This window comes from Choristoneura fumiferana, chromosome 25, assembly GCF_025370935.1.
Source record: "Choristoneura fumiferana chromosome 25, NRCan_CFum_1, whole genome shotgun sequence".
Taxonomy (NCBI): domain Eukaryota; kingdom Metazoa; phylum Arthropoda; class Insecta; order Lepidoptera; family Tortricidae; genus Choristoneura; species Choristoneura fumiferana.
In genome coordinates this window covers 12349312-12374465 of record NC_133496.1, presented here as the reverse complement: position 1 = coordinate 12374465, position 25154 = coordinate 12349312, and the positions used below count along the sequence as shown (strand labels likewise).

General features: G+C 38.4%; 1 protein-coding gene across 1 annotated transcript; it reads right to left on the bottom strand.

Moving 5' to 3' along the window:
• Positions 1-25154, bottom strand: LOC141442130 (uncharacterized). Its single transcript, XM_074107039.1, has 15 exons — positions 25075-25154; positions 24661-24849; positions 23530-24528; positions 20798-20940; positions 15650-19923; positions 14858-14988; positions 13606-13687; positions 12850-12998; positions 12181-12276; positions 10808-11003; positions 9352-9500; positions 8607-8763; positions 6957-7056; positions 4290-4400; positions 1-2446 (listed from the first exon to the last, which is right to left on the bottom strand). The coding sequence occupies exons 3-15, from the start codon at positions 24350-24352 to the stop codon at positions 2114-2116; spliced, it is 6744 nt and encodes a 2247-aa protein (XP_073963140.1). The 5' UTR covers positions 24353-24528; positions 24661-24849; positions 25075-25154; the 3' UTR covers positions 1-2113.

The following is a 25154-nucleotide window of genomic DNA, read 5'->3' as shown; positions in this document are numbered from 1 at the left end:
TCCCAAACGGATGGACCGATTCAGACGCGTTTTTTATTCATACAAAGCTAATTAACCATGACAGTTCTTAGCTAAGTTTGACCAAAATCGGTTCAAAAGTTTTTGAGACATTGTACTTTTTAAATTAAAGTGTCGGGGATTTTGACTTTTTTTAAGTTGCAGTTATGAATAATAGCGTATTTCCGATAGAACTCGAATATACAATTATGCACATCAACCCGTTTAGGCTGCACGACCACTTGATTCCAGACAGCCGTAGACAAATCAGGCACGAGCATGTTAGTGTTGTGTAATGCTACAATTACACTCGCCAAGACTTCGCAAACGTTTAAAACCAAAAGTGTTTACACGGGAATGTTAGGCCTGGCTTTGAGCTTGTCAGAGCTTGACGCCGATCTGGGATAATTTCTGCTTTGGAATACAGGCGTGTAAGGCCCAAACTCCGTTAAAAACAATTTTAGTAACTCAATACTAGCAAGCTCTGTTAACTATCTGAAAACACGTGGCACGACGACTGAACAAAATCACGAAATACTTCGTAAATTACAACAGTATCATCTTATAATTTTAAAGGGTTTGAGGTTTTACGAAAATAGCGCAAATGTCAATAAGATCATTGTTCCCTTTCCTTTCAAACGACAAATAATTCTACATAAGGATTAAGTCTAACCAAAACTTACTCCACTACTGACTTCGACGAATAATACCAACGATAACCTGATCAGTGAACTAAAATATTGATACGGACCTTTGCGCTTAACGCTAAAGGGGTTTAAAATTTATAGCGCTTCGTTTCATATTTTATAAAGCCCGTGCCGTGCTCGGTTTTAGAATAAGACGGGCCCATCTCTTCCCGTAAGTGTCATAAACGGCAATCAAGGAACCTGATGTGAGAGTGGGCAGGAGCGCTCTCTATTTACAACTGCGAACTCCGGACTCCAGCTCTGCGGTGTGGAAGGCAGCCAACGGGAAACCACATTATTTTCCCAAGAAAGTTGTAATGAAGGTTCACTACTGATTCTCAACCGACGATCACAACAGACAAGAGTGCAGCGAATTCTAAATCAATCATTTAGGCGAGTTTAGCATATTCCACACATTTATTTATGGTTTTATATATTACTTATTATTGCTGGTATTATTGATCGAAGAAAAACGTATGATAAGGCAGTGTCATTATCATTAACTTCTAAAAACCAACTCGTTTTTTTTTTCTCGTTCTGTCAAACTGTTTTAACCTTTTACGGGCGAGCAAGGTTATCAAATTTTCGTCAGACAAATATAATAATAAAAAATGTCATTTTTTCCATTTAAAGAAGCCAGCTTCTATATTCATGCCAGAAAAAATGAAAATAAAACACCGCTTTCGCATTCCCAAAAGGTTAAAAACTACGCGTTAAACTTTTCAACACTCAGACAAGCTAAATATTAAAGCCATATTTTAAGTCATGTCATTAGTCATTACGTTACTCATTATGTGAAGATAACTTTTACGTTATACTTTTTGATACTCAAGATGTTGTACAATTTATTAAGAACATTTCAACAGGTGTTTGTTTGGGTTAGCTGGACTGAAAATCCCTGCATAGAATTTTCGTTAGAACTTTTTATTATAATGTAGACATAAATTTGCTGACTGAACATCGACCAATGGAAACATTTATTTACCACAATTAAAGAGTTCCGAAAAATATTTACATGGGTGTTCAATCGAACCCAAACACCTGCTGAAAAATTACGAAAGAATGTAAAGATACCTTGTGTAAGTAGTTGGCATTGAAAAGGTTAAAAAGGTTCAAATTATAGTATAATTAATCTTCAATTTGTCCGTTTAGTTCATTTTAAAATTAAATTATAAGTAGCTTTAATGAATAACGTTCCGACCAGCTTTGGCTACAAGGACATTCTTATTCCTTATTTCATAAGCACTTGTTCTGTTAACATTTCAACCGCAAATGTATTGAGTTATAAATAATTATTTCAGGCCATTTGACACCATTTATCAATTGATGTACTTTTTATGAGCAATTGATGTACTATTTACAAAAGTTAACAAGAAGTCAAGTCACTTGACGGTTAAAAGGTTAAACATCAAGAGAAAGTCTTTAAAAGTTCAGTCAATCTCACTCTCGTCTCTCTTAATTTTCTTCACACTCGCACCTTCATCTGTAGAAAAGCATACTCTTTTTCTCTTGAGAGCTTTCGTATCTTTCTTCTCATCTACACTGCTGACTCTACTGTCACTGTCACTTGACATACCGTTCGTCGCGTTTTTAATTATTAATAGGTCTTTTTCTATCTCCGTTAGTTCTCTAGGTTTGATGGGTTTGATTTTGATTTTGATTGGCGGCTTCGCTTTACTCGTCGAGGGCGACTCCTCTAAATGCTTCCGTTTCTTGTATGTGCGCTTGCCAGGAACTTTGACTTTCTTTGGTTGTACTTCTTCCTGTAATACAAATTATTTAACCTTTTTTTACACCGTCACTTAAATACCACTATCAGTTAAACTAACTACTTGATATATGTAAATGTTCTTATTTTGCAAAATCCACTATTAACCTTACTCTTAGTTTTATTAACAGTACTTGGGTGATAGCTTAATTCGGGCTAAAACTCGAAATCATAAATTTTCCCAAAGGACCACCCTAGATCCATTGTTCGCCCCAGAATGCCCCACATAACATATTTCATCGAAATCGTTAGAGCCAATCCAAAATCCCCGAAGTAAATCTAGAAATATATTGAATTGCTTGTTTTAACATATTACAAAGAAATACGCAAAATAGGTACCTCTATGTCAAATTTCAAATATTTTTCTTTTCGAAATTATAACATGCATATTAGGAACCGGTAAATAAAGGCGCATCTGAATATGATGATGAATAATTGATGGTGTCCTCAATGTCGTGTCTGACAAAGGGGCAACTTTAGACTTGTTATTATGTGCCCTAATATGGCTGGCAAAGCCAAACTTTATTTTAAAGGCTGACCAAAATTATAAAAAACCTCGCCACATTGCTGAAAACCAATAGAACTAATTCCTTGCACTGGTAACTAAATTCAAATGTCATGTCATCTGTCTATTGCTGTCAAAGTTTAACGTTGTTCGCGCGTGGTATTTTAAAGTCTTCTTTTGTATTTTTGTGCGTTAAAATGCCGAAGATTATCCATAGCCTTGGAAGGAAAATAATTCACAATGTATATGTCATGTATTTGTCATTTAAAAAGTCTGAGGGATTAGAAAATATTCCTTTAAATAACATCACCGACACTGCTGTCAATATGACTGGTAGGTTTCGTATAGTAAGTGTAAAGAATGTTGCAAGTTGCAATATAAAACGTGAAAGTGCTCCCCTCGCGTCAGGTTTTTTATATTCCTGGTTAGCCTATAAAGGTCCTAATTACAGGGCGCAATTTAATTGACCACTATCATTAGATGTGTAAGTGTAGGAAGGTCTCGGGTTTTTATAATAGGACTTGGCATCCAGCGGCACTACTACGAAATTCGAAAATCGAAGTTCGTGTCGTTCCATCCCTTTCACTCTCGTATTAATATTATAAGCGTCAGCGGGACGGTAAGATACGAAGTTCGAATTTTGCGCTTCTTAGTAGGGCCACAGGTGTTTCAAGCGATGCGTCTCAAAATTTGGAACAGAGCTTTATTTACAGAGCTGCGCCATTCCAGTCTCTGCTTCACGAGATCTTAGTACAGATCTGTTCACGCACGAAGGCGCGCCCCTCCACAGCTAATTATCAATATGCACGAGTAAAAGTCGTACTTACACGTTGTCTTAGTCTCAGTGTGCGCGACTGACGGTACGCTTGCGACAGAGGACACATTCGAGCTACGCACACATAGACTTGTCGTACGGATACGTTTAAAACTACAATTATAAAATGTGGAGAGGCGTTCCTTCGTGAGTGAAAAGATCTATAAAATAAATAAATAAATATCATGGAACACTTGACACCAATTGACCTAGTCCCAAACTAAGCAAAGCCTGTACTATGGATACTAGGCAACGGATAAACATACTTATATAGATAAATACATACTTAAATACATATTAAACATCCAAGACCCGAGAACAAACATTCGTGTTATTCACACAAATATCTGCCCCGGCCGGGAATCGAACCCGGGACCTCAAGCTTCGTAGTCAGGTTCTCTAACCACTCGGCCATCCGGTCGTCAAAAGGTATCTGATTATACGTAACTCAGTTTAGTAGAAACGTCAGATGTGTGTATAGGCCAAGATGAGTCTATAAGTGGCTATTAGAAGCCGTACCTGCTTGGGTTTGGCTCCGATGTACCCCGAACACCTCTTGGCGCCGCACAGGCATCGCTTCTTCTCGATGCCAGCGCACTCCAGATTATAGTTGAACGTCACTTCGCTGTTCTGTAAGGAAATTATAAAAATAAGTATTTCTTCGATGATACTGCAATGCAGAGTAACCAACAATGGCTAATTCCTAACCTACAAAGATAGCAGATATTTCACAACCGGAATATCGTCACTACTTACTCTCGCATGTTAGTGTATTGAGTGGCATCTCGCGTCAAGCGGCCCACAGCTTAAAAACCCGGGTGTAATACCAGGAGAAAAAATAAATTATGCATAGGAAAACAGTATTTTCTGTGTAAATTAATATATGAAAGGGTAAATGTCAAAATAATAATATAGATTTCCATAAGTGAATTAAAATATTTTATCTTGATTATGAAATACAGTTTTTTAATGGGAAGTGGATTACTGGCAAATGTGGAAAGAACAAATATCTTGAATTCTGCAAATGTTTTTTGATAATGGCAACACCTTTGTTAACATTTTTTGCATTGCACTATCATCGACGATTTATCTTAATATTATTAATTTTGAACCCCCAATGCAAAATGAGGAGTGTTATAAGTTTGACCGCTATGTGTGTCTATACAGACACACATAGCGGTCATGTCGGTATGTCTGTGTGTCTGTCTGTGGCACCGTAGCTGTTAAACGGGTGGACCGATTTGAATGCGGTTTTTTTGTCCTGCGTTTTTGTTTCCGCCATCGTTGTCTGGAAGAGATCGCTTTTAAGCGATAAGACCGCCTATTGCCTAGCCTGCATTTTGTTTCTGATTATTTTTTATAGTGATTTGTGGTGTGCAATCCATACTAATAATATTATAAATGCGAAAGTGTGTGTTTGTATGTTTGTCCGTCTTTCACGTCGAAACGGAGCCACTTATCGACGTGATAGTTTATGGGCCAGAGAAAGACATAAGGCTACTTTTTATCCCGGAAAAATGCAGTTTCCGGGGGAACAGCGCGCGATTACCGAATTCCACGAGGGCGAAGCCGCGGGCAAAAGCTAGTATAGAATATTTGTATTGTGTTTTTACTTTACTTAGGTATTGTGTTTTAACTTTACTTAGGCACTTTAATTACGTTTTCCTAGGTTTTAAATTACATTGGGGCACCCCGTGACAGATCCGAAGAAAATTTGACTCTAATGACGTAAGCATAAGGTACACATTACATTGGGGGCGGGGCTGGGTACGGATCCGTACCAAACCAAATTAAATGAAATGTATTCTTAACAAAGTTTGAAGAATATAAAAGTTGAAGTGGCAGGCGGGCCACATCGCTCGAAGAACAGTTAATCGCTGGTTTGGAGGGAAAGGTCCTCGAGTGGCGACCACGAACCGTAAGCCGAAGCGTCGGCAGGCCTTCCACTAGGTGGACTGACGACACCGCGAGAGTTGCGGGCAACCCGTGGATGCAAGTGACGAGTAGTCATTGATTGCCGCGTTCTAAGGGGGAGGCCTTTGTTCAACAGTGGACGTCTTCCAGCTGATGATCTAGTGATTGAAATGACATGAAATTTTGGACCAATATACACCACTATGCCATATGGAAGGAAAATATGTTGTTTTTTTTTATAGAAAATTTACTGAAAGAAAACTTAATTGTATATGTAATAAATAAATAAATGTAACATAACATCATCATCATCATCCCAGCCTTTATACGTCCCACTGCTGGACACAGGCCTCCTCTCAGAACAAGAGGGCTTGGGCCATAGTCCCCACGCGGGCCCAGTGCGGATTGGGAACTTCACACACAACATTGAATTGCTTCGCAGGTTTGTGCACGTTTCCTCACGATGTTTTCCTTCACCGCAAAGCTCGTGGTAAATTTCAAATGAAATTCCGCACATGAATTTCAAAAAACAAAGAGGTGCGAGGCGGGGTTTGAATCCTATGCTTGAGAGGCCATAGGTCAAACCACTCGGCCACCACGGCCAACATAACATACATACATAAACTCCAATTCAATAGAATCTGACAATCCTATAAACACTTCCAGCCTACTAATATGAACACCGGGCTGCCTAAGGCTTTGTGATGTGACTATTATTCTTTTTTGATTCGTTTTAGATGATAATTGCAACAACAGGGACATATATAATCAAGTGTGCCCACGATACGGTGTCTTAAATATGTAGAAAATTGACAGATTCTATTGAATTGTACTTTACATATAATCACGCCTCTTTCCCGTAGGGGTAGGCAGAGACCACTTCTTTCCGCTTGCTACGATCCTTACATACTTGTTTCGCTTCGTCCAATTTCATGTAACAACACATAAATAAATATAGCTGTCAGAACCCACCAAACCAAAAAACATACGCAATTTTTGTTTGCGCTTTGCTCTATCCCTCTTATATTATATAAATGCGAAAGCTTGTAATTCTGTTGGTTTCTTTGTTACTTCATCACGTCTAAACCACTGACAGAACCGATTTACATGAAATTCGGTATACAGATAGTTTGAGTCACGGAGAAGGACATAGTTCCCGCGGGATAGCGATTAACGCATGAGGGAGTCGCGACTAGTTATATATCATAGAAGGTCATGGTGTATTAACTCCCCAACTAGCAATTGGCCGACACCTTAGTATGTCTGTCTTACCGCCGGTATGTCCCGTAGCGCGAACAAGCCCACTCTGACGTCGCCCAGCACCGTCCACTTCTGGGTCTCGCAGTTTGGCTCGCAGCAGTGGTTCATGAACCTGGGAAAAAAATTGATTAATTTTTTTTTTCATTCGCCACCTGTGGCGCCATTACTCATTGGCATCAGTTTCTTGGATAATAAGTGGAGATTTCCCTTTGCCTTCCACACCGCAGAGGTGAAGTCCAGAGTTGGTAGTTAAATAAATAAATTAGTCTCATCATCATCTCATCCCAGCCTATATACGTCCCACTGCTGGGCACAGGCCTCCTCTCAGAACAAGAGGGCTTTGGCCATAGTTCCCACGCGGGCCCAGTGCGGATCGGGAACTTCACACACACCATTGAATTGCTTCGCAGGTCTGTGCAGGTTTCCTCACGATGTTTTCCTTCACCGCAAATAAATTAGTAATCCCTACTATATATCAATATTATAAACTATGATGTAATTTTATACTGAATGAATAAATAATCTAATCTAATCTAAATGCGAAAGTGTGTTTGTGTGTTTGTCCGTCTTTCACGCCGTAACTGAGCAACGGATCGACGTGATTTTTGTCATAGAGATAGTTTATGGGCCCGAGAGTGACATAGGCTACTTTTTATCCAATGCAGTTCCCGAGGGAACAGCGCGCGATAACAGAATACCGCGCGGGCGGAGCCGCGGGCAAAAGCTAGTAATAAATAAATATCATGGGATTAATGGGACACTTGACACCAATTGACCTAGTCCCAAACTAAGCTAAGCTTGTACAGTCGGTGCCATAACATAAGTATCCACTTATCTATACAACTAGTATAAAAAAGTGGATGCATAAATTAGGGAACCGACCGTACTATGGATTTTAGGCAATGGATAAACATACTTATATAGATAAATACATATTTAACATCCAAGACCCGAGAACAAACATTCATATTATTCATAAAAATATCTGCCCCGGCCGAGAATCGAACCCGGGATCTCAAGCTTCCTAGTCAGATTCTCTAACCACTTGGCCATCAGGTCGTCAATACAGATCAATACAGAGCGCTGCCCACTCTCTCTCACATCAGGTCCCTTAGCGCCTTTTACGACACCCACAGGAAGAAGCGAGTCCGTCCCATTTTTAAACCGGGAACGACAGGTTATCATCATCATCATGTCAGCCGTAGGACGTCCACTGTTGGACATAAGCTTCCCCACAGACCTTCTGTTGCTTCGGTTAGAAACAGCCTGCATCATGAACCCGCGGCTTTAACCAGGTCATCTATCCATCTTGGTGGTGGACGGCCTACGCTTGCCGATCCACTGTCTGCATTCGAGAACTATTCGGCCCCAACGCACAGTTATAATCATCATCATCATCCCAGCCAATAAGTATAGGTCCCACTGCTGGGCACAGACCTCCACTCAGAATGGGATTGGGACGTAGTTTCCACGCGGACCAAGTGCGGTTTGGGAACTTCACACAAAACATTGATTTCCTTCGCAGGTTGTACAGGTTTCCTCACGACGTTTTCCTTCACCGTAAACCGGCCGTAAAGCTCGTGGTAAATGTCAAATTAGCACTTAGTACGAACACCAAAGTGAGGTAAGGAACCATTGCTTTACAAGAACAGCGTCGATTACCTGGCGAGGTTCCCCTTGGGTCCGGCATCGATCATTCTCTCCTTGTCTAGCGTGAGGAAGTAGAAGTTTTCGTCGCGTATCTCGTGCTTGCGGCGCATGCGCCGACGGAACTCCTCCTCGTCTATAAGCTCGCCCACGTACTCGATCACGAACTGGCCTGCAATTATTTGCTTTTAGATTTCTATTTAGATTTATTGGAACAGCTATTGACACGTATCTGATGAATGAAGGCTAATAGTACACTCTACTGAAATAAGAAAGAAATAAATGAATATAATATCGTAACGGCATCGGAAAAAAATACGTGAACTTCCTTTGGGATGATTAGGTCATCCATCATACAATGAAAATACATCAAATACATTATTTTAGCTTTAAAACACAAATATTGTAATGGTTACCCAAATAGGCATAGACCAGTGTCCTTTACTTTGTTCGGTCACAGCGGCCCGCACTCCGCCAGGAGCACTCCGCGACCACATTAAGGTCACAGCTCATTAGAGCCACCCCCGACCAGCACCGCCTCGACTTTCAGCGTCCACTCGTTATCGACAGGTGGTCCGCGGGTGAACGCCGCGTTGGCAACGAGTGGACCTCGCGTGGTCCACGAGTTTCCTAGTACGAACGGAGTTGATGTAGCGAGCGCATGCCCATACAAATCCATATGAAGAATACTAACCGCTCGAGGCGAGGCGGCAGACGGCTGGCTGTAATGAGCTGTGAACTTTACACCCATATACTGTACCTTGCCGGATGTCCTCGAGCGTCCGAAGCCCCCAGCCGCGCTGCGGCGTGCGGTAAGCGGCGAGGCGCGGGTACCCTCGGCGCTCGAACGCGCGGTTGTTGCAGCGCTCGCCCGCGCGGCACATCGGCCCGCACTCCGTCAGGAGCATCCTGTGACCATATACCATAATTAAACTTGGGGAAAAGAAGCACGCGGTTCACCTGATGAGAAGCAATCACCGACTCACATGGACACCTGCCAACACGAGGGATATCACAGGTGCGTTGAAAAATCCTATTTCCATCCCGGTATTATCTTTTTGGAAAGAGTGTCACCCGCTGGATCCATATTTTTGCCGTGCGTGGATAAAACTTTCGGTTCGAAAATGCCAATCATCAAGGTGGTGAGGATGAAATGATATACTTAAAAGCACGTTAAGAATGTTTTTTTCATCACACTTACTCGTAAACAGTGTCGTAACATGCAGGCTACCTTAGTTGCAACCCCCAAATAAAACCCTCGACCTTAATGTGCTGTCATGAAACCCGTGGTCGGTAAATGAGTCGCGGTACAATCTTGTCATGAAGCCCAAGATCGGTAAATGAGTCATGCGCGTACTACTGCTGCTGCGCGCGCTGCTGCAGACCACATGTACAGCTTATGCACATGACAGGAGGAGATGGGCGTGCCAAGAGCGCAGTCTCGGTATCGCCATGGTCAAGTATTTTCACAAATATAAAATTTTACTCGCTGGATGAAAAACATTAATGTCGCACGGGTGCTAGAATTACAAACATCGATCATTAAAGCCCTAGTCTTGAGGCTTCTAATAGATCGTTTAAATAGTTAAAAGCACGTTGAGAACAATTTTTTTTTAAATCCCCTTTTCACTGTGCCCAGTCTAAAAGTCATAAATGCAGCATTCTGTCAGTTCCGTTTTCGTCTTCATCCATCCATGCATCGTCTGCGCACGACGGAACTCTTCAACGGTTAATGGCATCAACTTGAAATTATGTTTCGGAAATATAATTTGAATCGTAAGATAATTCAAGTAGGTACAGTCAAATGAGCACAGTCAGCAAAAAAAATATTATTATTTTTAATATATATTTTTTTATATTTATATTATATATAATATTTTTTTAACAAAGACTTGTTATAAATATTCTAACCTAATTTATTGAATCAGGCGTTGTTTTTCGGATTCTATACCCCATGACCATACCACAATGAAAGTAGCTATACTTATTCCAGAGCATGCATATAGTAGCCATGTGTAAGCCCAGTGTTACTCTGAAGATGAGCTCTGGTTGAGTTCGAAACGCGTCAGTGTGGTGTGGTGGTGGTGATAAATGGGTTTGTGTGTGTTCTTACAGTGTGGAGGTGGAGGAATTGAATGAACGCGCATACTGTGCATAAGCTTAGCTATCGTAAGGTCGCGGGTGAGCAAGGAAATTCTTTTAGTTCATATACTAACCTGTTGAGACAGTGCGAGTAAGGCCCGCAAGGGTCCGGCTGTTTCGGGTCGCAGTCGCACTGTGTGAGCGAGTTAGCATCAATGTCCCGCCGCGCGGTCAGCGAGCCGACCGGCTTGTTCGCTTTCAGCTTGACATAGTGAGGGGGAAGGAGAGAGGACGCTATGTCCATATCTTCTTCTTCGTTGGGTTCTACGTCTGAAAGATGAAAGGTTTTTTTAAGAATGAACAATTTGGTAGCATGTCATGTTAAAAGATAAGAATAAATGCTAATAGAAGCACCATTGTATTGTCATAATTTAATATAGAATATGCAAGTTTTTTTTGTGTGCAAATACATCTTTATTGTGACGTCACGTCGTGTTAAAAAGTGTCGAACGGCGCGCGTGACGTCACGTTCGTATTGGTGTGTACACGAAAAATCGGGTCGTATTTCCATGTCGGTATAATCCGGGCCGGTAAATAGTATCACCCTATCAAGCAAAACAATCAGAGCCATATTTTGTACCATGTCGCTGACCAGCACCAAGGTCAGACTTCACCGAAGAAAACCTTCGGCTACGTCTTCGCTTGGAGCCAGGAACTGCGGTCTGTGAATGGTTTAGTATCATCATTGTGTTCTGCTTGACCTTGGGGTTTAACCAACCTTTTTTTTATAACACTTGCTCGTAAGCAGTTTAGATGCAATGCAACCCACTAAATAAAACCCAAGGACCTTTTTTTGCGTATAAACCTAAGAGCATAATTACTTTTTTTAAACTACATCCTTCTGAGTCCTAACTTTTTTCTAGATCAACATTAAAATTCTTCATCCAATGATCAATTTGTGCTTTATAAAGTACATTCGGCCTTTATTCTTAAGTGTTAATTTGTCCTTTACAAAGTACGCGAGGACTCAAGTGGCTATATGAGTTCAAATTCAAAGTCAAACCTAACTTTAAGAATAAACTCGTATTACAAATCTAATGAATAATGTTTATCCATTGTATTTTGTCGGATAAGTTCGTAGTACCTGGGCGACCGAGCTTTGCTCGAGCTTTGCTCGGGCTAAAACTCGTTGGTAAGCGTTTTTCCAGAGATAAGACCAAGCTAGATCGATTTTACATCCCCGAAAATCCCTTCATACCAAATTTCATCGAAATCGTTGCTCACAAGAATTGCTCGTTTAAAGGTATTACATTTACTTTGCTTTCTCAATTTGCTTCAGTAAAATTCAGTAAGCCAGTTGAGAGAGCAAGATAAATATAATAATAAATATTAGATTAACATTATTCAATACATCTGTAGTTCGGAGTGCCTTAATATCTGTTTAATAATTTCTTGCGCATAATAATACCAGCACCTATCGTAATGAATCAGGCCGTAAATGACTTACTTTTCAATATTTCGCACGCTCTCTGCGCATGCTCCATGGCGGTAGTGAACGCGGCGTCTATTTTAGATTTCTGGCTCGATATTTTTCCGGAATCACCTGCAAAATAAAAAAAAAGCTTTTTGCAAACTGAGACATGGATGCACAGAAAAACCAGAAAAAGAGACCAGCGCTGGGAATCGAACCCAGGTCCTCAGCAATCCGTGCGGCGTGCTATAAACCCTACACCACCGCTAGACAGGAGTCTAGACACAAATTTCTCCTATGCACACATATCTCAGGTTGTTTTTTTTTTTTGATGATAGATTTTTAAGATATTTTTTTAAAACATTTCTTTCCCTTTCTTACCAAAGCCAGAGATGATTGTAGGTTTATAAAGTCGAGAAAAAGAAGGATTTACCCAGCTGTAGGAATATTAACTCTTTTTCGGATTATAAACTCTATACAATAACCCACCTTCGGACAGTAGGGTAAAAACTGAGCGATAGAGTGTGACAGAAGATGTTGGCGCGGTAGATTTCTCAAAAGTATATCCATGCCATGCCATGCCAAAGCCCCACAGCTGAGCAAAGGTCAACCCTTTTCTCCGCCACTCTTTCCTATAGCACATATTACGGGCTATATAAAAAAACATATATACATTTGGGCAGTTGGGTAAAAAGTATGTCTTACCTTCCTGGAAGGGGAATACCCGCCCCCTGTTGACCCAATAGTGGTCGTACTGGCCAAAGAAACGCACGACGAACTCGCCCGGCGAGTGCTTGACGGCCATTATGTTCTCGGGGATTTCAGTTGGATGCAGGACTATGCCGGGCCACCATCTGACGATAACAAATTATTATAATATAATATTATGGAGATAAATTAAAATTATGTCTTTATTAATGCTAAACACTCGCTTCCCGCGGTGCTATAGGTGATCGATGAGCTAGGGTCAATGCGTGTCATCAGAATAAGTAGTATTAGTTTTCCTACTTACTAGTGTAACAAAATTGCGTAAAAGGACGTAACTAAACTCTTATGGTGATTTTCCACCGGCGAGGCGAGAAGAGACGAGGCGAGACGAGAATTGAAATTTGTATACATTCTCGCACGCCCGCCGCAAGCCGCCGCGGGCGCCGCCATACAAATTTCAATTCTCGTCTCGTTTCGCCAGTGGAAAATCACCTTTAATTATGGTTACAACCTCGTTAATTATTTTACTTTCAAATAATAGCGACCTCAGAACGTGTTCGCGGAAAAATCAATTTTAAAAATAAGTGTCTTGAAGTTACTGCTCACGAAACTGAGTTGTCGATTAAAAAAAACAATTGTGAAACTTTGTCTTAGATAGAAGTGATATTCTGTTGAATGTTGTTTGGTAAACAATTGAATCTGTGAACTGGTATTCTGTATTGCCCAATTAGCATTAATATAGTAAATACACACCTGTAATGTCCCAGTTTAACCCACACCATCTCTCCGTATAGAGGAAGACGTCCCGTCTCACAATCTTCACACATGTAGCTGCCTAGAAAAAACAACACAAAATTTTTTAATAGGTACAGTATTGTTTTTATTTCCGTTTCGACATATTGCTTGGTATAATAAGAAATACCTGGTAAATTGATCTTTAATTCAAATTAAAAAGAAACAGCTGACAGTTAATGTAAAAATCCTTTTTAAAGTTAGGCCAAAGTTAGTGTCAAATATATATTTTTTCAATTTGTCTTAGAGCATCTCTGAACAAACAAAATAAAATCGTCACTTTCAAGGGCCAAGGGGCAAATTATTCATCAATTTCATCATGTCTACAAGCACTGTATAATCGACCAAGTGCTTTACCATTTTATTTGATAGTTCCAAATACAAAAAAAAATGTCTGATTGTCACGTTCATACATATCGAATTCTTTTTTTACCCTCAGTCGGGGTGTACGGCGTGTAATTACTAATTATCTTCCACTGACTTCACTCCAGGGCAGTTTGAATCTCTACCTACCCCATCCCCAACTTTTTGGTCTACGGAACGACGTCAAGTTAGTTCAGGAGCTTTCTTCCGCTTGCCGGACAATTTCCAGAGTGCGTGCGCTCGATATAGCACTCGCCATCTCTTTCTACCTTCATCGTATACCGTTTAACAGCAGTATGTACAACAAAACGTGACGTAGTTTCAGCAAATATAAAATTCGAGCGCGTTATTTCGTTAAAGCGTAGGGTAAATCGTCAATTACTGCCCACCGTTCAATAACTGGTCACCTTTACCACAGAGTACATATTATATAACCTCTACTAAAAGGAATTTTATATAGAATTTATTTTAAATATATTGACCCGGATAACTCACGTCTTCAATTGCAAATTGCGCGCGCGGTGCGCCTGTTTAGCCGAAGATTAGCCCGAAACATGTCGGGCTAAACTCGATTTAAGACGTGAGTTATCCGGGTCAATATATTTTATATGAGTGACTCTCACGGTAGTTTCATGTGCAAGAATTTATTTTTAGTCTATACTAAAGTAAGTAGTACAGTGGCCCGACCTCAGGCCATATTGTCTAATAATGTCCAAGTAATCTTAATAGTAAGATGGTCAGTTATTGAAAGGTGACCAGAAATTGACGATTTACCTTACTTAGACATTATTAGACAATACGGCCTGAGGTCGGGCCACTGTAATACTATTTTATATTGCGTGGTATTTACCTTCCGGAGGCTTGATGTTCAGACACTCGGCGTGGAATGACGTAGGACAGTACTCGCAGCATATCAGCGTGCCACCCAGCGCACAGATAAAACACCAGCCCGTGTTCACGTGGCATGGCACTTTGCCCGCTCTAAGAGATAGAAGACTGATTAATACATAAGTACTGTGACGGAAGACATTGATAATAAAAACAAATGAAAACGCAAGAAATATATACAGGGTTTAATAAAGAAAAGACAGGTGAATGACAATGTCTATGTGTGCGTCACAAAATGGTTAAATCTGGTTGAATCAATAAGTGACTATAACACTCGGTAGTTAACTAGCTAAACCAGGGGTCAAATAGTGTTAAAAGTTACGAAACTGACATCCCAAACCTAGGAATAAACAACAAATAAACAAATAAATATCACGGGACAATTCACACCAATTGACCTAGTCCCAAAGTAAGCTTAGCAAAGCTTGTGTTATGGGTACTAAGCAACGGATAAATATAATTATATAGATAGATACATACTTAAATACATATTAAACACCCAAGACCCGAGAAGAAACATTCGTATTTTTCATACAAATATCTGCCCCGACACGGGAAACGAACCCGGGACCTCAAGCTTCGTAGTCAGGTTCTCTAACCACTAGGCCATCTGGTCGTCTATATAAATAAAATATCGTAATAGAATATCGTATAGATTTCATATTTTAACCCTAAAACCGTGCAAGTGGCCTTTAGAATAAGACACCCTTAATTTTTTTCATGTAACAGGAATTTATGTTACACTTAAACTCACCTGTGCTCGTAATGCCGCGGACATATTATCTGCGATCCAGTCAGAATCTGCGTACCAGCTGGCAGGCACTTAGTAAACGAATGGTATGTTGCTGGACATTTCACACAACGTGCCAGTTTATCCCCACAAAACCTGGTCTTACAGCCTCTAGGGTCGTCTGACACACACGTGTGACACACATGCCTCGGACAAGACAAAGCTTCAATGTATTCTATCACCTTTTTGTTAGTCTTCGAAGGCTCCCAAGAGTTAAACTGTGTTTGAGGCCAGTATTCCAAACATTCCAAATGGTAGTACCTGTGGCAATGCGCTACTTGGCATTTTTGCCTTGCCTCTGTCAAAGTTTTAGGCGATTTATCCGACTTACAGACAAAGCATATAGGTGTGTCATATTTTTCACAATTGTAGCATTTGAAATCTGAGTAATCTATTGGTTTTTCTTTGTGCTTGACGTCTATTATCTCGCATTGGCCTGGCGGCGCGTCCCAACGAATTTCTTGGTCGCTCTCGAAATCATCTCTTTGCTCTGCTTCTAGTTCTTTCATTTTATTCTCTAGATGGGCTTCGAACTTAGCCGCATCCACCGTTATATGAGATTCTTCGTCCTCCACAGACATGTTAAATTCTTCTGATAGATTCGCGTCTTGCGATTTCTCATCACTTTGGCTTTCGGAGTCGAGTAAAGATTCATCGTAACCTTTAGGTTTGCGTCCTCTTGGCTTCTTCTTTTTCTTTCTACCTCTAATAGGCGCTGGAACTTCTACAACTTGTTCTTCTTTTTTGACGCAATCTACATGAAAACTGCCATGACAGCTTTTACATTTGACGAGGTTACCTGTTTTTTCGCAGATCTCGCAAACTTTTTCTCTAACGTAACCTTTGAATACGTTGGGTTTCGGTTTAGTTAGCTTCTCAAAGTAGAGTTCGACTTCGTCTATTTCTTCTCCATCTTCATTCTGCGCGACGACATCATTGTCAAATATACTAAATGTTTCAAGATCTTCCTCCTCCAGATCTGAAAACTCTTCATTATAGTAAGGTTTCGATTGAGTTGCTTTCCGCTTGGGTTTTTCTTTAGGCATGAAATCTCTTATGTCTACAGTAATTTCTTTTTCAACTTTAGGTTTTTTCTTGATTTTCTTTGGCGGTGGTGGGTCTTGGTTTAATCCTTTAACTAAATTAGACTGTTCGGCATCATCTGTTTTCTTTCTATCTGATTTATTGCTTTCCTCGTAAAGCCAAGTTTGATAAAGATAAGTTACAATTTCATCATGAGTCAATTCTGGTTGCTCGTCTATCAACGCGTCTTGGCGAATTTCAAGGTATTTTAAAAAGTCAGGGTCATCAGTGCCTTTTTTCACGTCTTGTTTTTCTTTTGAGCGTATTTTACGTTTAGTTATAGATGCTCCACTATCCTCTGATTTCATAGAAGCAGTGTCAGCATCAATTTCTTCTTTGAGTTTCTTCTCCGAGCTACTTTCTTTGTTTTCTACAATACCGTTGATTTTAGGAGTACGTGCTTTGGTTATTTCCATGTCAATGAGCATTTCGAAATCTAATCCAGTACATTTTTCACTATAAGGATCATTTTTGTCTTTTAAATCTTTGTTGGTAACAATTTTATCTTTGTTTAAATTATTATCTAAAAAAATACTTTTCTGACACTCCGTATCAGTGTGAACATTTGATTTGAGGTCAATTATCTTTTTCAAAGTAAGTTTCGGTGATCTTTTCTTAGATTCATTTATTTGGTCAACATTTGAAATACCGAAGTTATTTTGTATACCTGCTATTTTTTTAGTATTTTTAAGTGTTTCATCATACACAATTTTGGTACTTCCACTTAAAGGTGTATGTATTTTTTCTTTACTTTTATGCACACTGGGTTTGTAAAAAACCTGATCTTCACTTTCAACGCCATTAGTAATAATTTCAGTATCAATTTTAGGAGTAGGTTCAACTTGGTTGTCTTGTACAATTTTATTTTCAGAGTTTTCATCACTTTTTTCGATCTCACTTTCATCTTTCTCCATATCAACGTCATCATAGACCGGTGATAATGTTAGTTCACGCTTGGAAACATTTTTAACTTCACATTTACTATCATTCTTTATTGCTTCCTTATTATTTGAATCAGTCATCAAACTATTTGTTTCTTTATTTATATGCGGATCAATTTCATCATAATCTTGAGATAAAGTTCTATCAAATATGTATATTTCTTCACCGATAACAACATTTAATTTCTCATTAATTTCGTTTTTTTCTTCATTTGTGGTTAAATGAGCAAGATCCGTTTTGGGAGGTTCAATCACATTTGCTTGAAGGTTACTTAAGGGTAAATCTGAATCTTCGGAACATGTACTTTTAGATTCAACATTTTCAGTTTGGATTTCTTCATTAGTATGATGAAAACTCTTTTCATCAACATCCATATCTTCGGGAGTAATATCACTCGCTGCATCGCCGTGACTACTGTCATCACAAAGGTTTTTACTTGGCACAGATGATATATCATCTTGATTTATTACCTTGTCAGTATTTCTAGTGACAGAATTGTCTTCTTGCGCAGAGGCCTTTTCGCTAACAGGTTTATCTGCCACTAAGGATGAATTGGTAATGGAATTTGATTCTTGTACCTGGGCATTTTTAATAACAAGACCGTCTACTGGTGAAGATGAATTGGCATTAGTTTCGGAAAAATTACTATCAACGTTGTTTAGGACTGAATATTCATTATTTTTATCAATATCATTCACTTTGGCGTTTTCTATAGTGGTATCATTACTAGTGATAGCATTCTCATTTAATTTACATAAGTCTGAATCTTTTTTTTGTTTGGCTGCTTTAACGATGATTCGAGATTCTAAATCTTCTATTTTGAGTGGTTCAATGACAACCACTGCTCTTGGAGCATTCAATGGCAGCATACCGCTATAGTTTTCTTTACTCTGTTTAGACCAATCTTTACTTACTCCTAAAACAACTGGATTATCTTTGATAACTGTGTCTATCTTTTGTTCTGTTGAATCTTTTTTATCTCGGTCTAATATATTCTCTCGATGGTCAGTATTACTATTGACAATATTTCTATCACTAACTGCCGATTCGACGTCTCTTTTTGCCATTATCTGAGCTGATTCCAACTTTGACACTTCAGTATCATTTTGTTCAATTACAATATTATTTTTTTCTACATCTGGTTGTCTATTTCGTTTACTGCGTCTGGGTTGTAATCCAATGTTCAATAAAATGTCATTTTCTAAGGATTCTACTTTAGATTCGAATTGTTCGGTTTCATTTGATCTGACTGTATTTTCCACATTAGTTACATTGTTATCGGGTACACTTTCTTTGGTAGTTTCGGGAAAGTTGTTAACAAGTTCACAATTTTCAACTTTGTTAACGTTTACACTTTCTTTGGTCGTTTCGGGAATGTTGTTAACAAGTTCACAATTTTCAACTTTGTTAACGTTTTCCAAGTCATTCATAATAATGTCATCACTAACTATTGTCGTTATAATATCATCCTGACTGCAGTCTTCCATGTTGTTTGAAACTCTTTCTATTGTAGCTGTGACTTCAATATTATTGCTGTCTACAGTATCATCATACCCATTTTCTTCAAAATCAGTGTTTATATTAGAACTGTCATTAATATCATGGTTCTCATAATTAACACTACTATAATCATGTTCATTTTGATAGGGCAGTAGATTTTTTTCAGAAGTTAAGGAATCATTCTTCTTAGATTTTCGCATCTCTTTTTGCTTCTTTTGCGTCTTATCTTTTCTCCTTTCTCTCTCTGCCTTCACTAGAATCTTCGGTTGAGTCTTCTCAGGAGTTTTCGACTTTGCTTTTTGAAGCCACCGATCCATGTGCGATTGCTTTTGTATTTTGATAATGCCAGTTTTTGCGGCCATGTTGTCTAAACATGCCGTGACAACCTCCGAGACATCTAGAGACGTATTCCTTGACTTTTTAGTGCGCTTGCTGTCATCAGTTTTGGCGTCATCTTCAGAGAACAGAGTATCATATAAGCTCTCGCTCAGTGATACATCACTGTCCGTTCTCGTTATTTTTCCACCTCTTTCTCTTTTGGGGGTAGTTTTGGCTGCTCTTGCGTTTTCGAGCATGTCGTACAGAATGTCGATTCGTAGCCGCTTCGGCTCCCGCATTAGTGTTTCTGCTTCATCCACAGAAACATTCCATAGAGGCAGCTTTTTCTCCGATACAAAATGCGCAGCGTACAATCTTGGGTCCTTTTTCTTCATCTGAAAGCAAAATAGTAGTAAAATTGTAATATAATATCATTATCAGACTTATCCTCGAATTCAAAAATGTCGTCTTGTATCACAAAAAAGAGGATGCAAGGTGCGTAAAGTTCTCCAAAGATTATCCAAAAACTTTTTGGTTTTAGAAACTTTATTTAATGTAAGGTAAGATGCAGGTTAGGTAATGCATGGAAAACTTACTGGTCATTCAAAGAAATCATGAAAAACAAGAAAACCAGCATATAAAGATTAAACATAAACTTTTTAATGTATGTATACTACCAATGCTGTCAAACCTATGGCTGTCAAACTTGGGCACTAACAAAAGCACATTTAAAAAAACTGGAAATCGGCCAAAGAGCTATGTAGAAGTATGATGCAAGACATAATATTTATGACAAACTATTATTTTATTTACTATTGGGGCGCAGGTTTACTTTTAATAAAATATTATCACTGTAGTTATACTTTTTACTATAAACTAATTAAACAAGGGGAGAGATACATATTTGCTTTTTGCATAGTGGTACAGATTCTAACAGACTTCTTTTATTTTTTTACTTTTGACAGCTGCGCTACCACAAGCTTTTATTTAATGTAGTACTACCATTGGTTCTCATTGGATATAAAAAAACGTTTGTGTTGTATTTTCAACACAAACGAATTAATGTTTATGACCGGTTTTTAAAGAAAATAAAAGTTTATAACGAATAATTATTGGAGTAGACACATTAACTTATACATTAAGAAGTGTTATATCAGACAACATTATTAATTTTCATTCAATTCTTATGGAATAATAGAGAAAAACTAACAAAAATGCAACGTTGCCAGCTCAGCAGGTATAAACACTCTTAACAAGTTAATAACTAACCTCTGGGGTAAATTTAGCCCGAGCACCCTCAAACTCAGGCCTCCCATGGAACTTCCTCAGCATGTTGTCCACTATCCAGCCCCTACGGCCATTGTCTCCGAAGAATGTTACATGGATGACATCATGCTCCACCCGGCCAAACACTGGAAGAGTTCAAACATAACATTATATTACACATAATATGCAATATAAGAAACCATTTTTTAGGGTTCCGTACCTCGAAAGGAAAAAACGGAACCCTTATAGGATCACTTTGTTGTCCGTCCGTCCATCTGTCAAGACCCTTTTTCTCAGGAACGCGTGGAGGTATCAAGCTGAAATTGATATTAAACACTCATATCTGCGGTCCCTTGAAGCCTTGAAAAAATCAAACTTTTAAGTGAACGCAATCAAAAGTTACAGTCATTAACATTAAACAACGTGATCCCATACAAATTGCCGTGCATTGAAAACCTATAGGGTACTTCCAGTTGTCCTAGAAACTTGAAATTTGGTGTGAAGGTAGCTATTATAACACAACCAACTACAAAAGTCTGAAAATCTTGACTTTTTTGTGTGTATGTAAATATCAATGACCAATATAATTCGACCCCACTCTGCGTACGTTTTGCTTAGGAGCAGGGCTCTGCTTACACTGGATTTATTAAATCACTCGGCAAAAGCGGGAGATATTTTCAACACACAATTCCCATTTACATACCTATAAATGTGTACGGAGCCCTCGGTGACTCGCGTTTGCCCGGTTTTTTATGTATATTTATACTTTTAGAAAACAGATCAACCCCGAAGAAAAAATCATCATCGTCATCATCATATTATATAGGCTCAGCTATGGGATGTCCACTGTTCGACATGGACCTCCAGTTACTTCGGTTGGAAGCGGCCTGCATCCACCGTGAACCCGTGTCTTTAACCAGGTCATGTCCATCTCTTTGGTGGATGTCCTCCGGTGGGCTTACCAATCCACGAAACAAACAATAACAAGAATAAAAGTGTCATGGAACTAAACATGTAAGGAGTTGGTATGACTCAAAAGCCATATATTGTGACTACTTACTTAAAAAAAAACACGTACTTCAAACTAGATAATTGAGTTTTTGAATATTTTTGTCAAGGTTCAATTGATTAACTGTCATTTGGTGCAAATGGAAAATAGACAACTCGAAATTATACGTCAAAGCAGAAAAATTACAATTTGAAATACATCACAAAGGAAAATTGTCCATCCTGAATATCAACGAAAATAAAACCTTGTCTTATGATAAAATTGACAAATTTGATGTATGCCGAAAAAAAAACGACCACCTATATTTACATACACTCAGAAATATGACGAATTGTAAATATTTTGCACCCAAAATCATTTGTTTTGGGCCTACATATTAAGTTAAGACTTGATTTAGACAACATTCACTTATTGCTTATTTAATTTTGCTCCTAATTTATAATGGACAATATTCCATTTGGGTTAAATTAATTTACAACAAAAATAAATTTGGTTGTAAATATTTTTCAGCATAATTACATTTTGACAAAATTCACTTTGGCTGATATTCATTTTGGTCCAAATTCAAAATGGTCAATTCAAGTGGATGATTTTCCATTTGGACAGAATGACAGTAAATCATATTGCTGCCTCGTGAGGTGGGGTGCCCAGTAGGGACCTAACAAATTGCTTAAAAAAATGAGTTATTGCTGAGATTGTTATTGTTATTGTTGATCAAGTACAACTGTAAACAATAACTTCAATATGTATTCTTTTATAATTTAATGTAGAAATTGTATTTTAAATTCTATTTTTAACCGACTTCTTATTGTACATTAATTTGCATGTATACTTGTGTATGTATGGCAAATAAATTATTTGATATGATTGTAATACGTAGCAAAAACAAAGCCTAACCCCAGCATTGTCCATCATATCAAACTATTCAAAATCCAGTTATCATGTTATCTAAAAACTGAAACTACACAACAATTGCTTTTCATTCCATGAAATCAAATTGAATACACCATATCTATAAATATATTTAGTCAGTATTTAATTTACTTAATATGACAAGGTAATGTATGTGTAACTTGTATCACCTACTATACTGTTTCAGATTCCATATCAGAATTTTAAATACCTACCAGTTATAAATTAGTAGTAATTGCTACAAGTACTTTCGAAATATTATTATATCAATTTGTCATTGTAGTAATTGTTAGTCAGCATGCAACAACATTTATTTTATGTTATAGCATGCCAGTAACAGCGCTCAGTGGCAATATTATTATTTACCAACTTTCTCATTAGGCAAAATTTAATTTCTTTAAAAAATTTGAAATAAATCAAATTCTTTAAACCGATTTATGGAACTGAATAATAATTTAAAAAATTTAGCAATACATTGTTTTTTCAAAATAAATAACAATAGCATGTCAGTTTCTTACAATTCAAAGGCAAATGCAAAATTTTAGTTGAAAAAAACACCATGTGATGTCACATTTATAATACTGAAGATCTTATTCATTTTCTTCTAGAATGTGATCAGAACCCCTATTCTGATCACATTGCAAAACTTACTTATGTAGGGACATCAGATACAGGTATTTGAATGGTATGGGCTTGTTAAATCGAGGCATAAATGTGATAAACAAATTCTTAGCGGTTGCCAAATCTAGAATTACTGTAATTAATTTGTTGCATCACTTAAATAAAATAGGTATGATAAGTAATTGTAACTTACTTTTCTTCTTCACAAACATGTCAGTAAATGGCTCTCTAGTGACAATGCATGGCCAAAATGGATATGTTCCGACGCGGGCCCAAGCCAAGTCTCCTACTTGGTAATCGCAACCTGCTTCTAGTTCAAACAACTCATTCTTGGCCACCGTTTTCTCTTTAGTTTCTTTCTTCTTCTTCCCATCAAAATCTAAAGTTTTAACAACTGAGGATGTATCCGGAAAACCATTTCGTTTCCCATGACCATTCAAACTGTACTTTTCTGAAGATCTTTCTAGAATGTTGTTTAAGTGAGAAGACTTGTTGACTGGAGAAAACATGTTCTTGATTAACACAACTGTATCGGTGTCTGGTTTCTGTATCAGATCTTTCCGGATATACACTTTAGTGAACTTCTTAGCAGGAGACTGCAGTTTAGTTTCATCGGAGGAACCAAAACGGCTTAAAGACATATTTTCATTGTAAATGTTCTCAATCTGGTTCTCAATGCTTGAAGAAACTGATACAGCCCGTTTTGGAGATTCCTTTCTTATCGGGGAATTAGAGGCATGCATTTTATAGGCCTGCGGCTGCGGTTTAGTATCTATTCTTAAAGGCTTCATGAGTTTTTCGGATTCCAGCTCAATGCCAGCCTTGAGTCGACGAGCTCTGCCGTACCGGCTTGTACTTGTGCCCTCACCCGTCGCAGGAGATGTCACTCTGGCTGTCAAGTTGGTTTCAAGTTCCCGTTCGACCAGCGACCGCTTCTTTGGTTTACTTTTGACAGAAAAAGGACTGTCAATACTCCGGACATCTTCAGTACTTATATTTTCTTCAGCCTCGTCCATGTCTTTTCAGTTCAAGCGCATTTAGTATCAATACACGAATTATTCATAGATTATGTAAAATTATCGTATTTCATAAATTCTAATCACCACGTATTTGACGGATATAAAAATGAACAGTATAACGCCAAACTACGAACGTCGAATAACAACAGTCAGAACATTGCTAGGTTAGCACGCTGAAACAGAAAAATCCAAATGAAGTTACGAATTTCGAGTGAAATAGGTTATTCAATTATTTGCACAATAAAAATAATGTTATCTACAATAAACAGTCATTTTATGAATTAAAACAGTTCCGAGACACTTACCGCGACATTGTTATGCCAATTCGAAGGCAGACGAGCGTAATAGCCACTGTGACAAAATGGGTGATAGGTAGTCCCCTTGATATAATCAAACTAAGAACATCGAAAAACTTAATTTCCTTTTTTGCACGACAACTCAAATCACCACAATTGTTTCGAATATCGTAAAAGGTCCCGTCAGTACGACTGTTGCTGAAAAAATAACCAGAAAAAAGAACGTCTTGATATGATTCGAGCAAAGTCCTATTTTGTAACGAGAATGAGCCTAGTGCATTCGCCCCAGGCACGCCATTATAGTTTCATATGCTTATTGACGGTGAAAACACTATGCAGTATTGTCAATAACAATATCTGCAGACGCCAATAACACTAATCTAGATTTTAAAACACTAAATACAGAAAACTGCTAATAGTTACGCTGATTTTAAATGAAAATAAGTTCAACGACGCTTCTACCGCGAAAAGCAACATGGAAACGGTTTATCTGTGTGAGTACT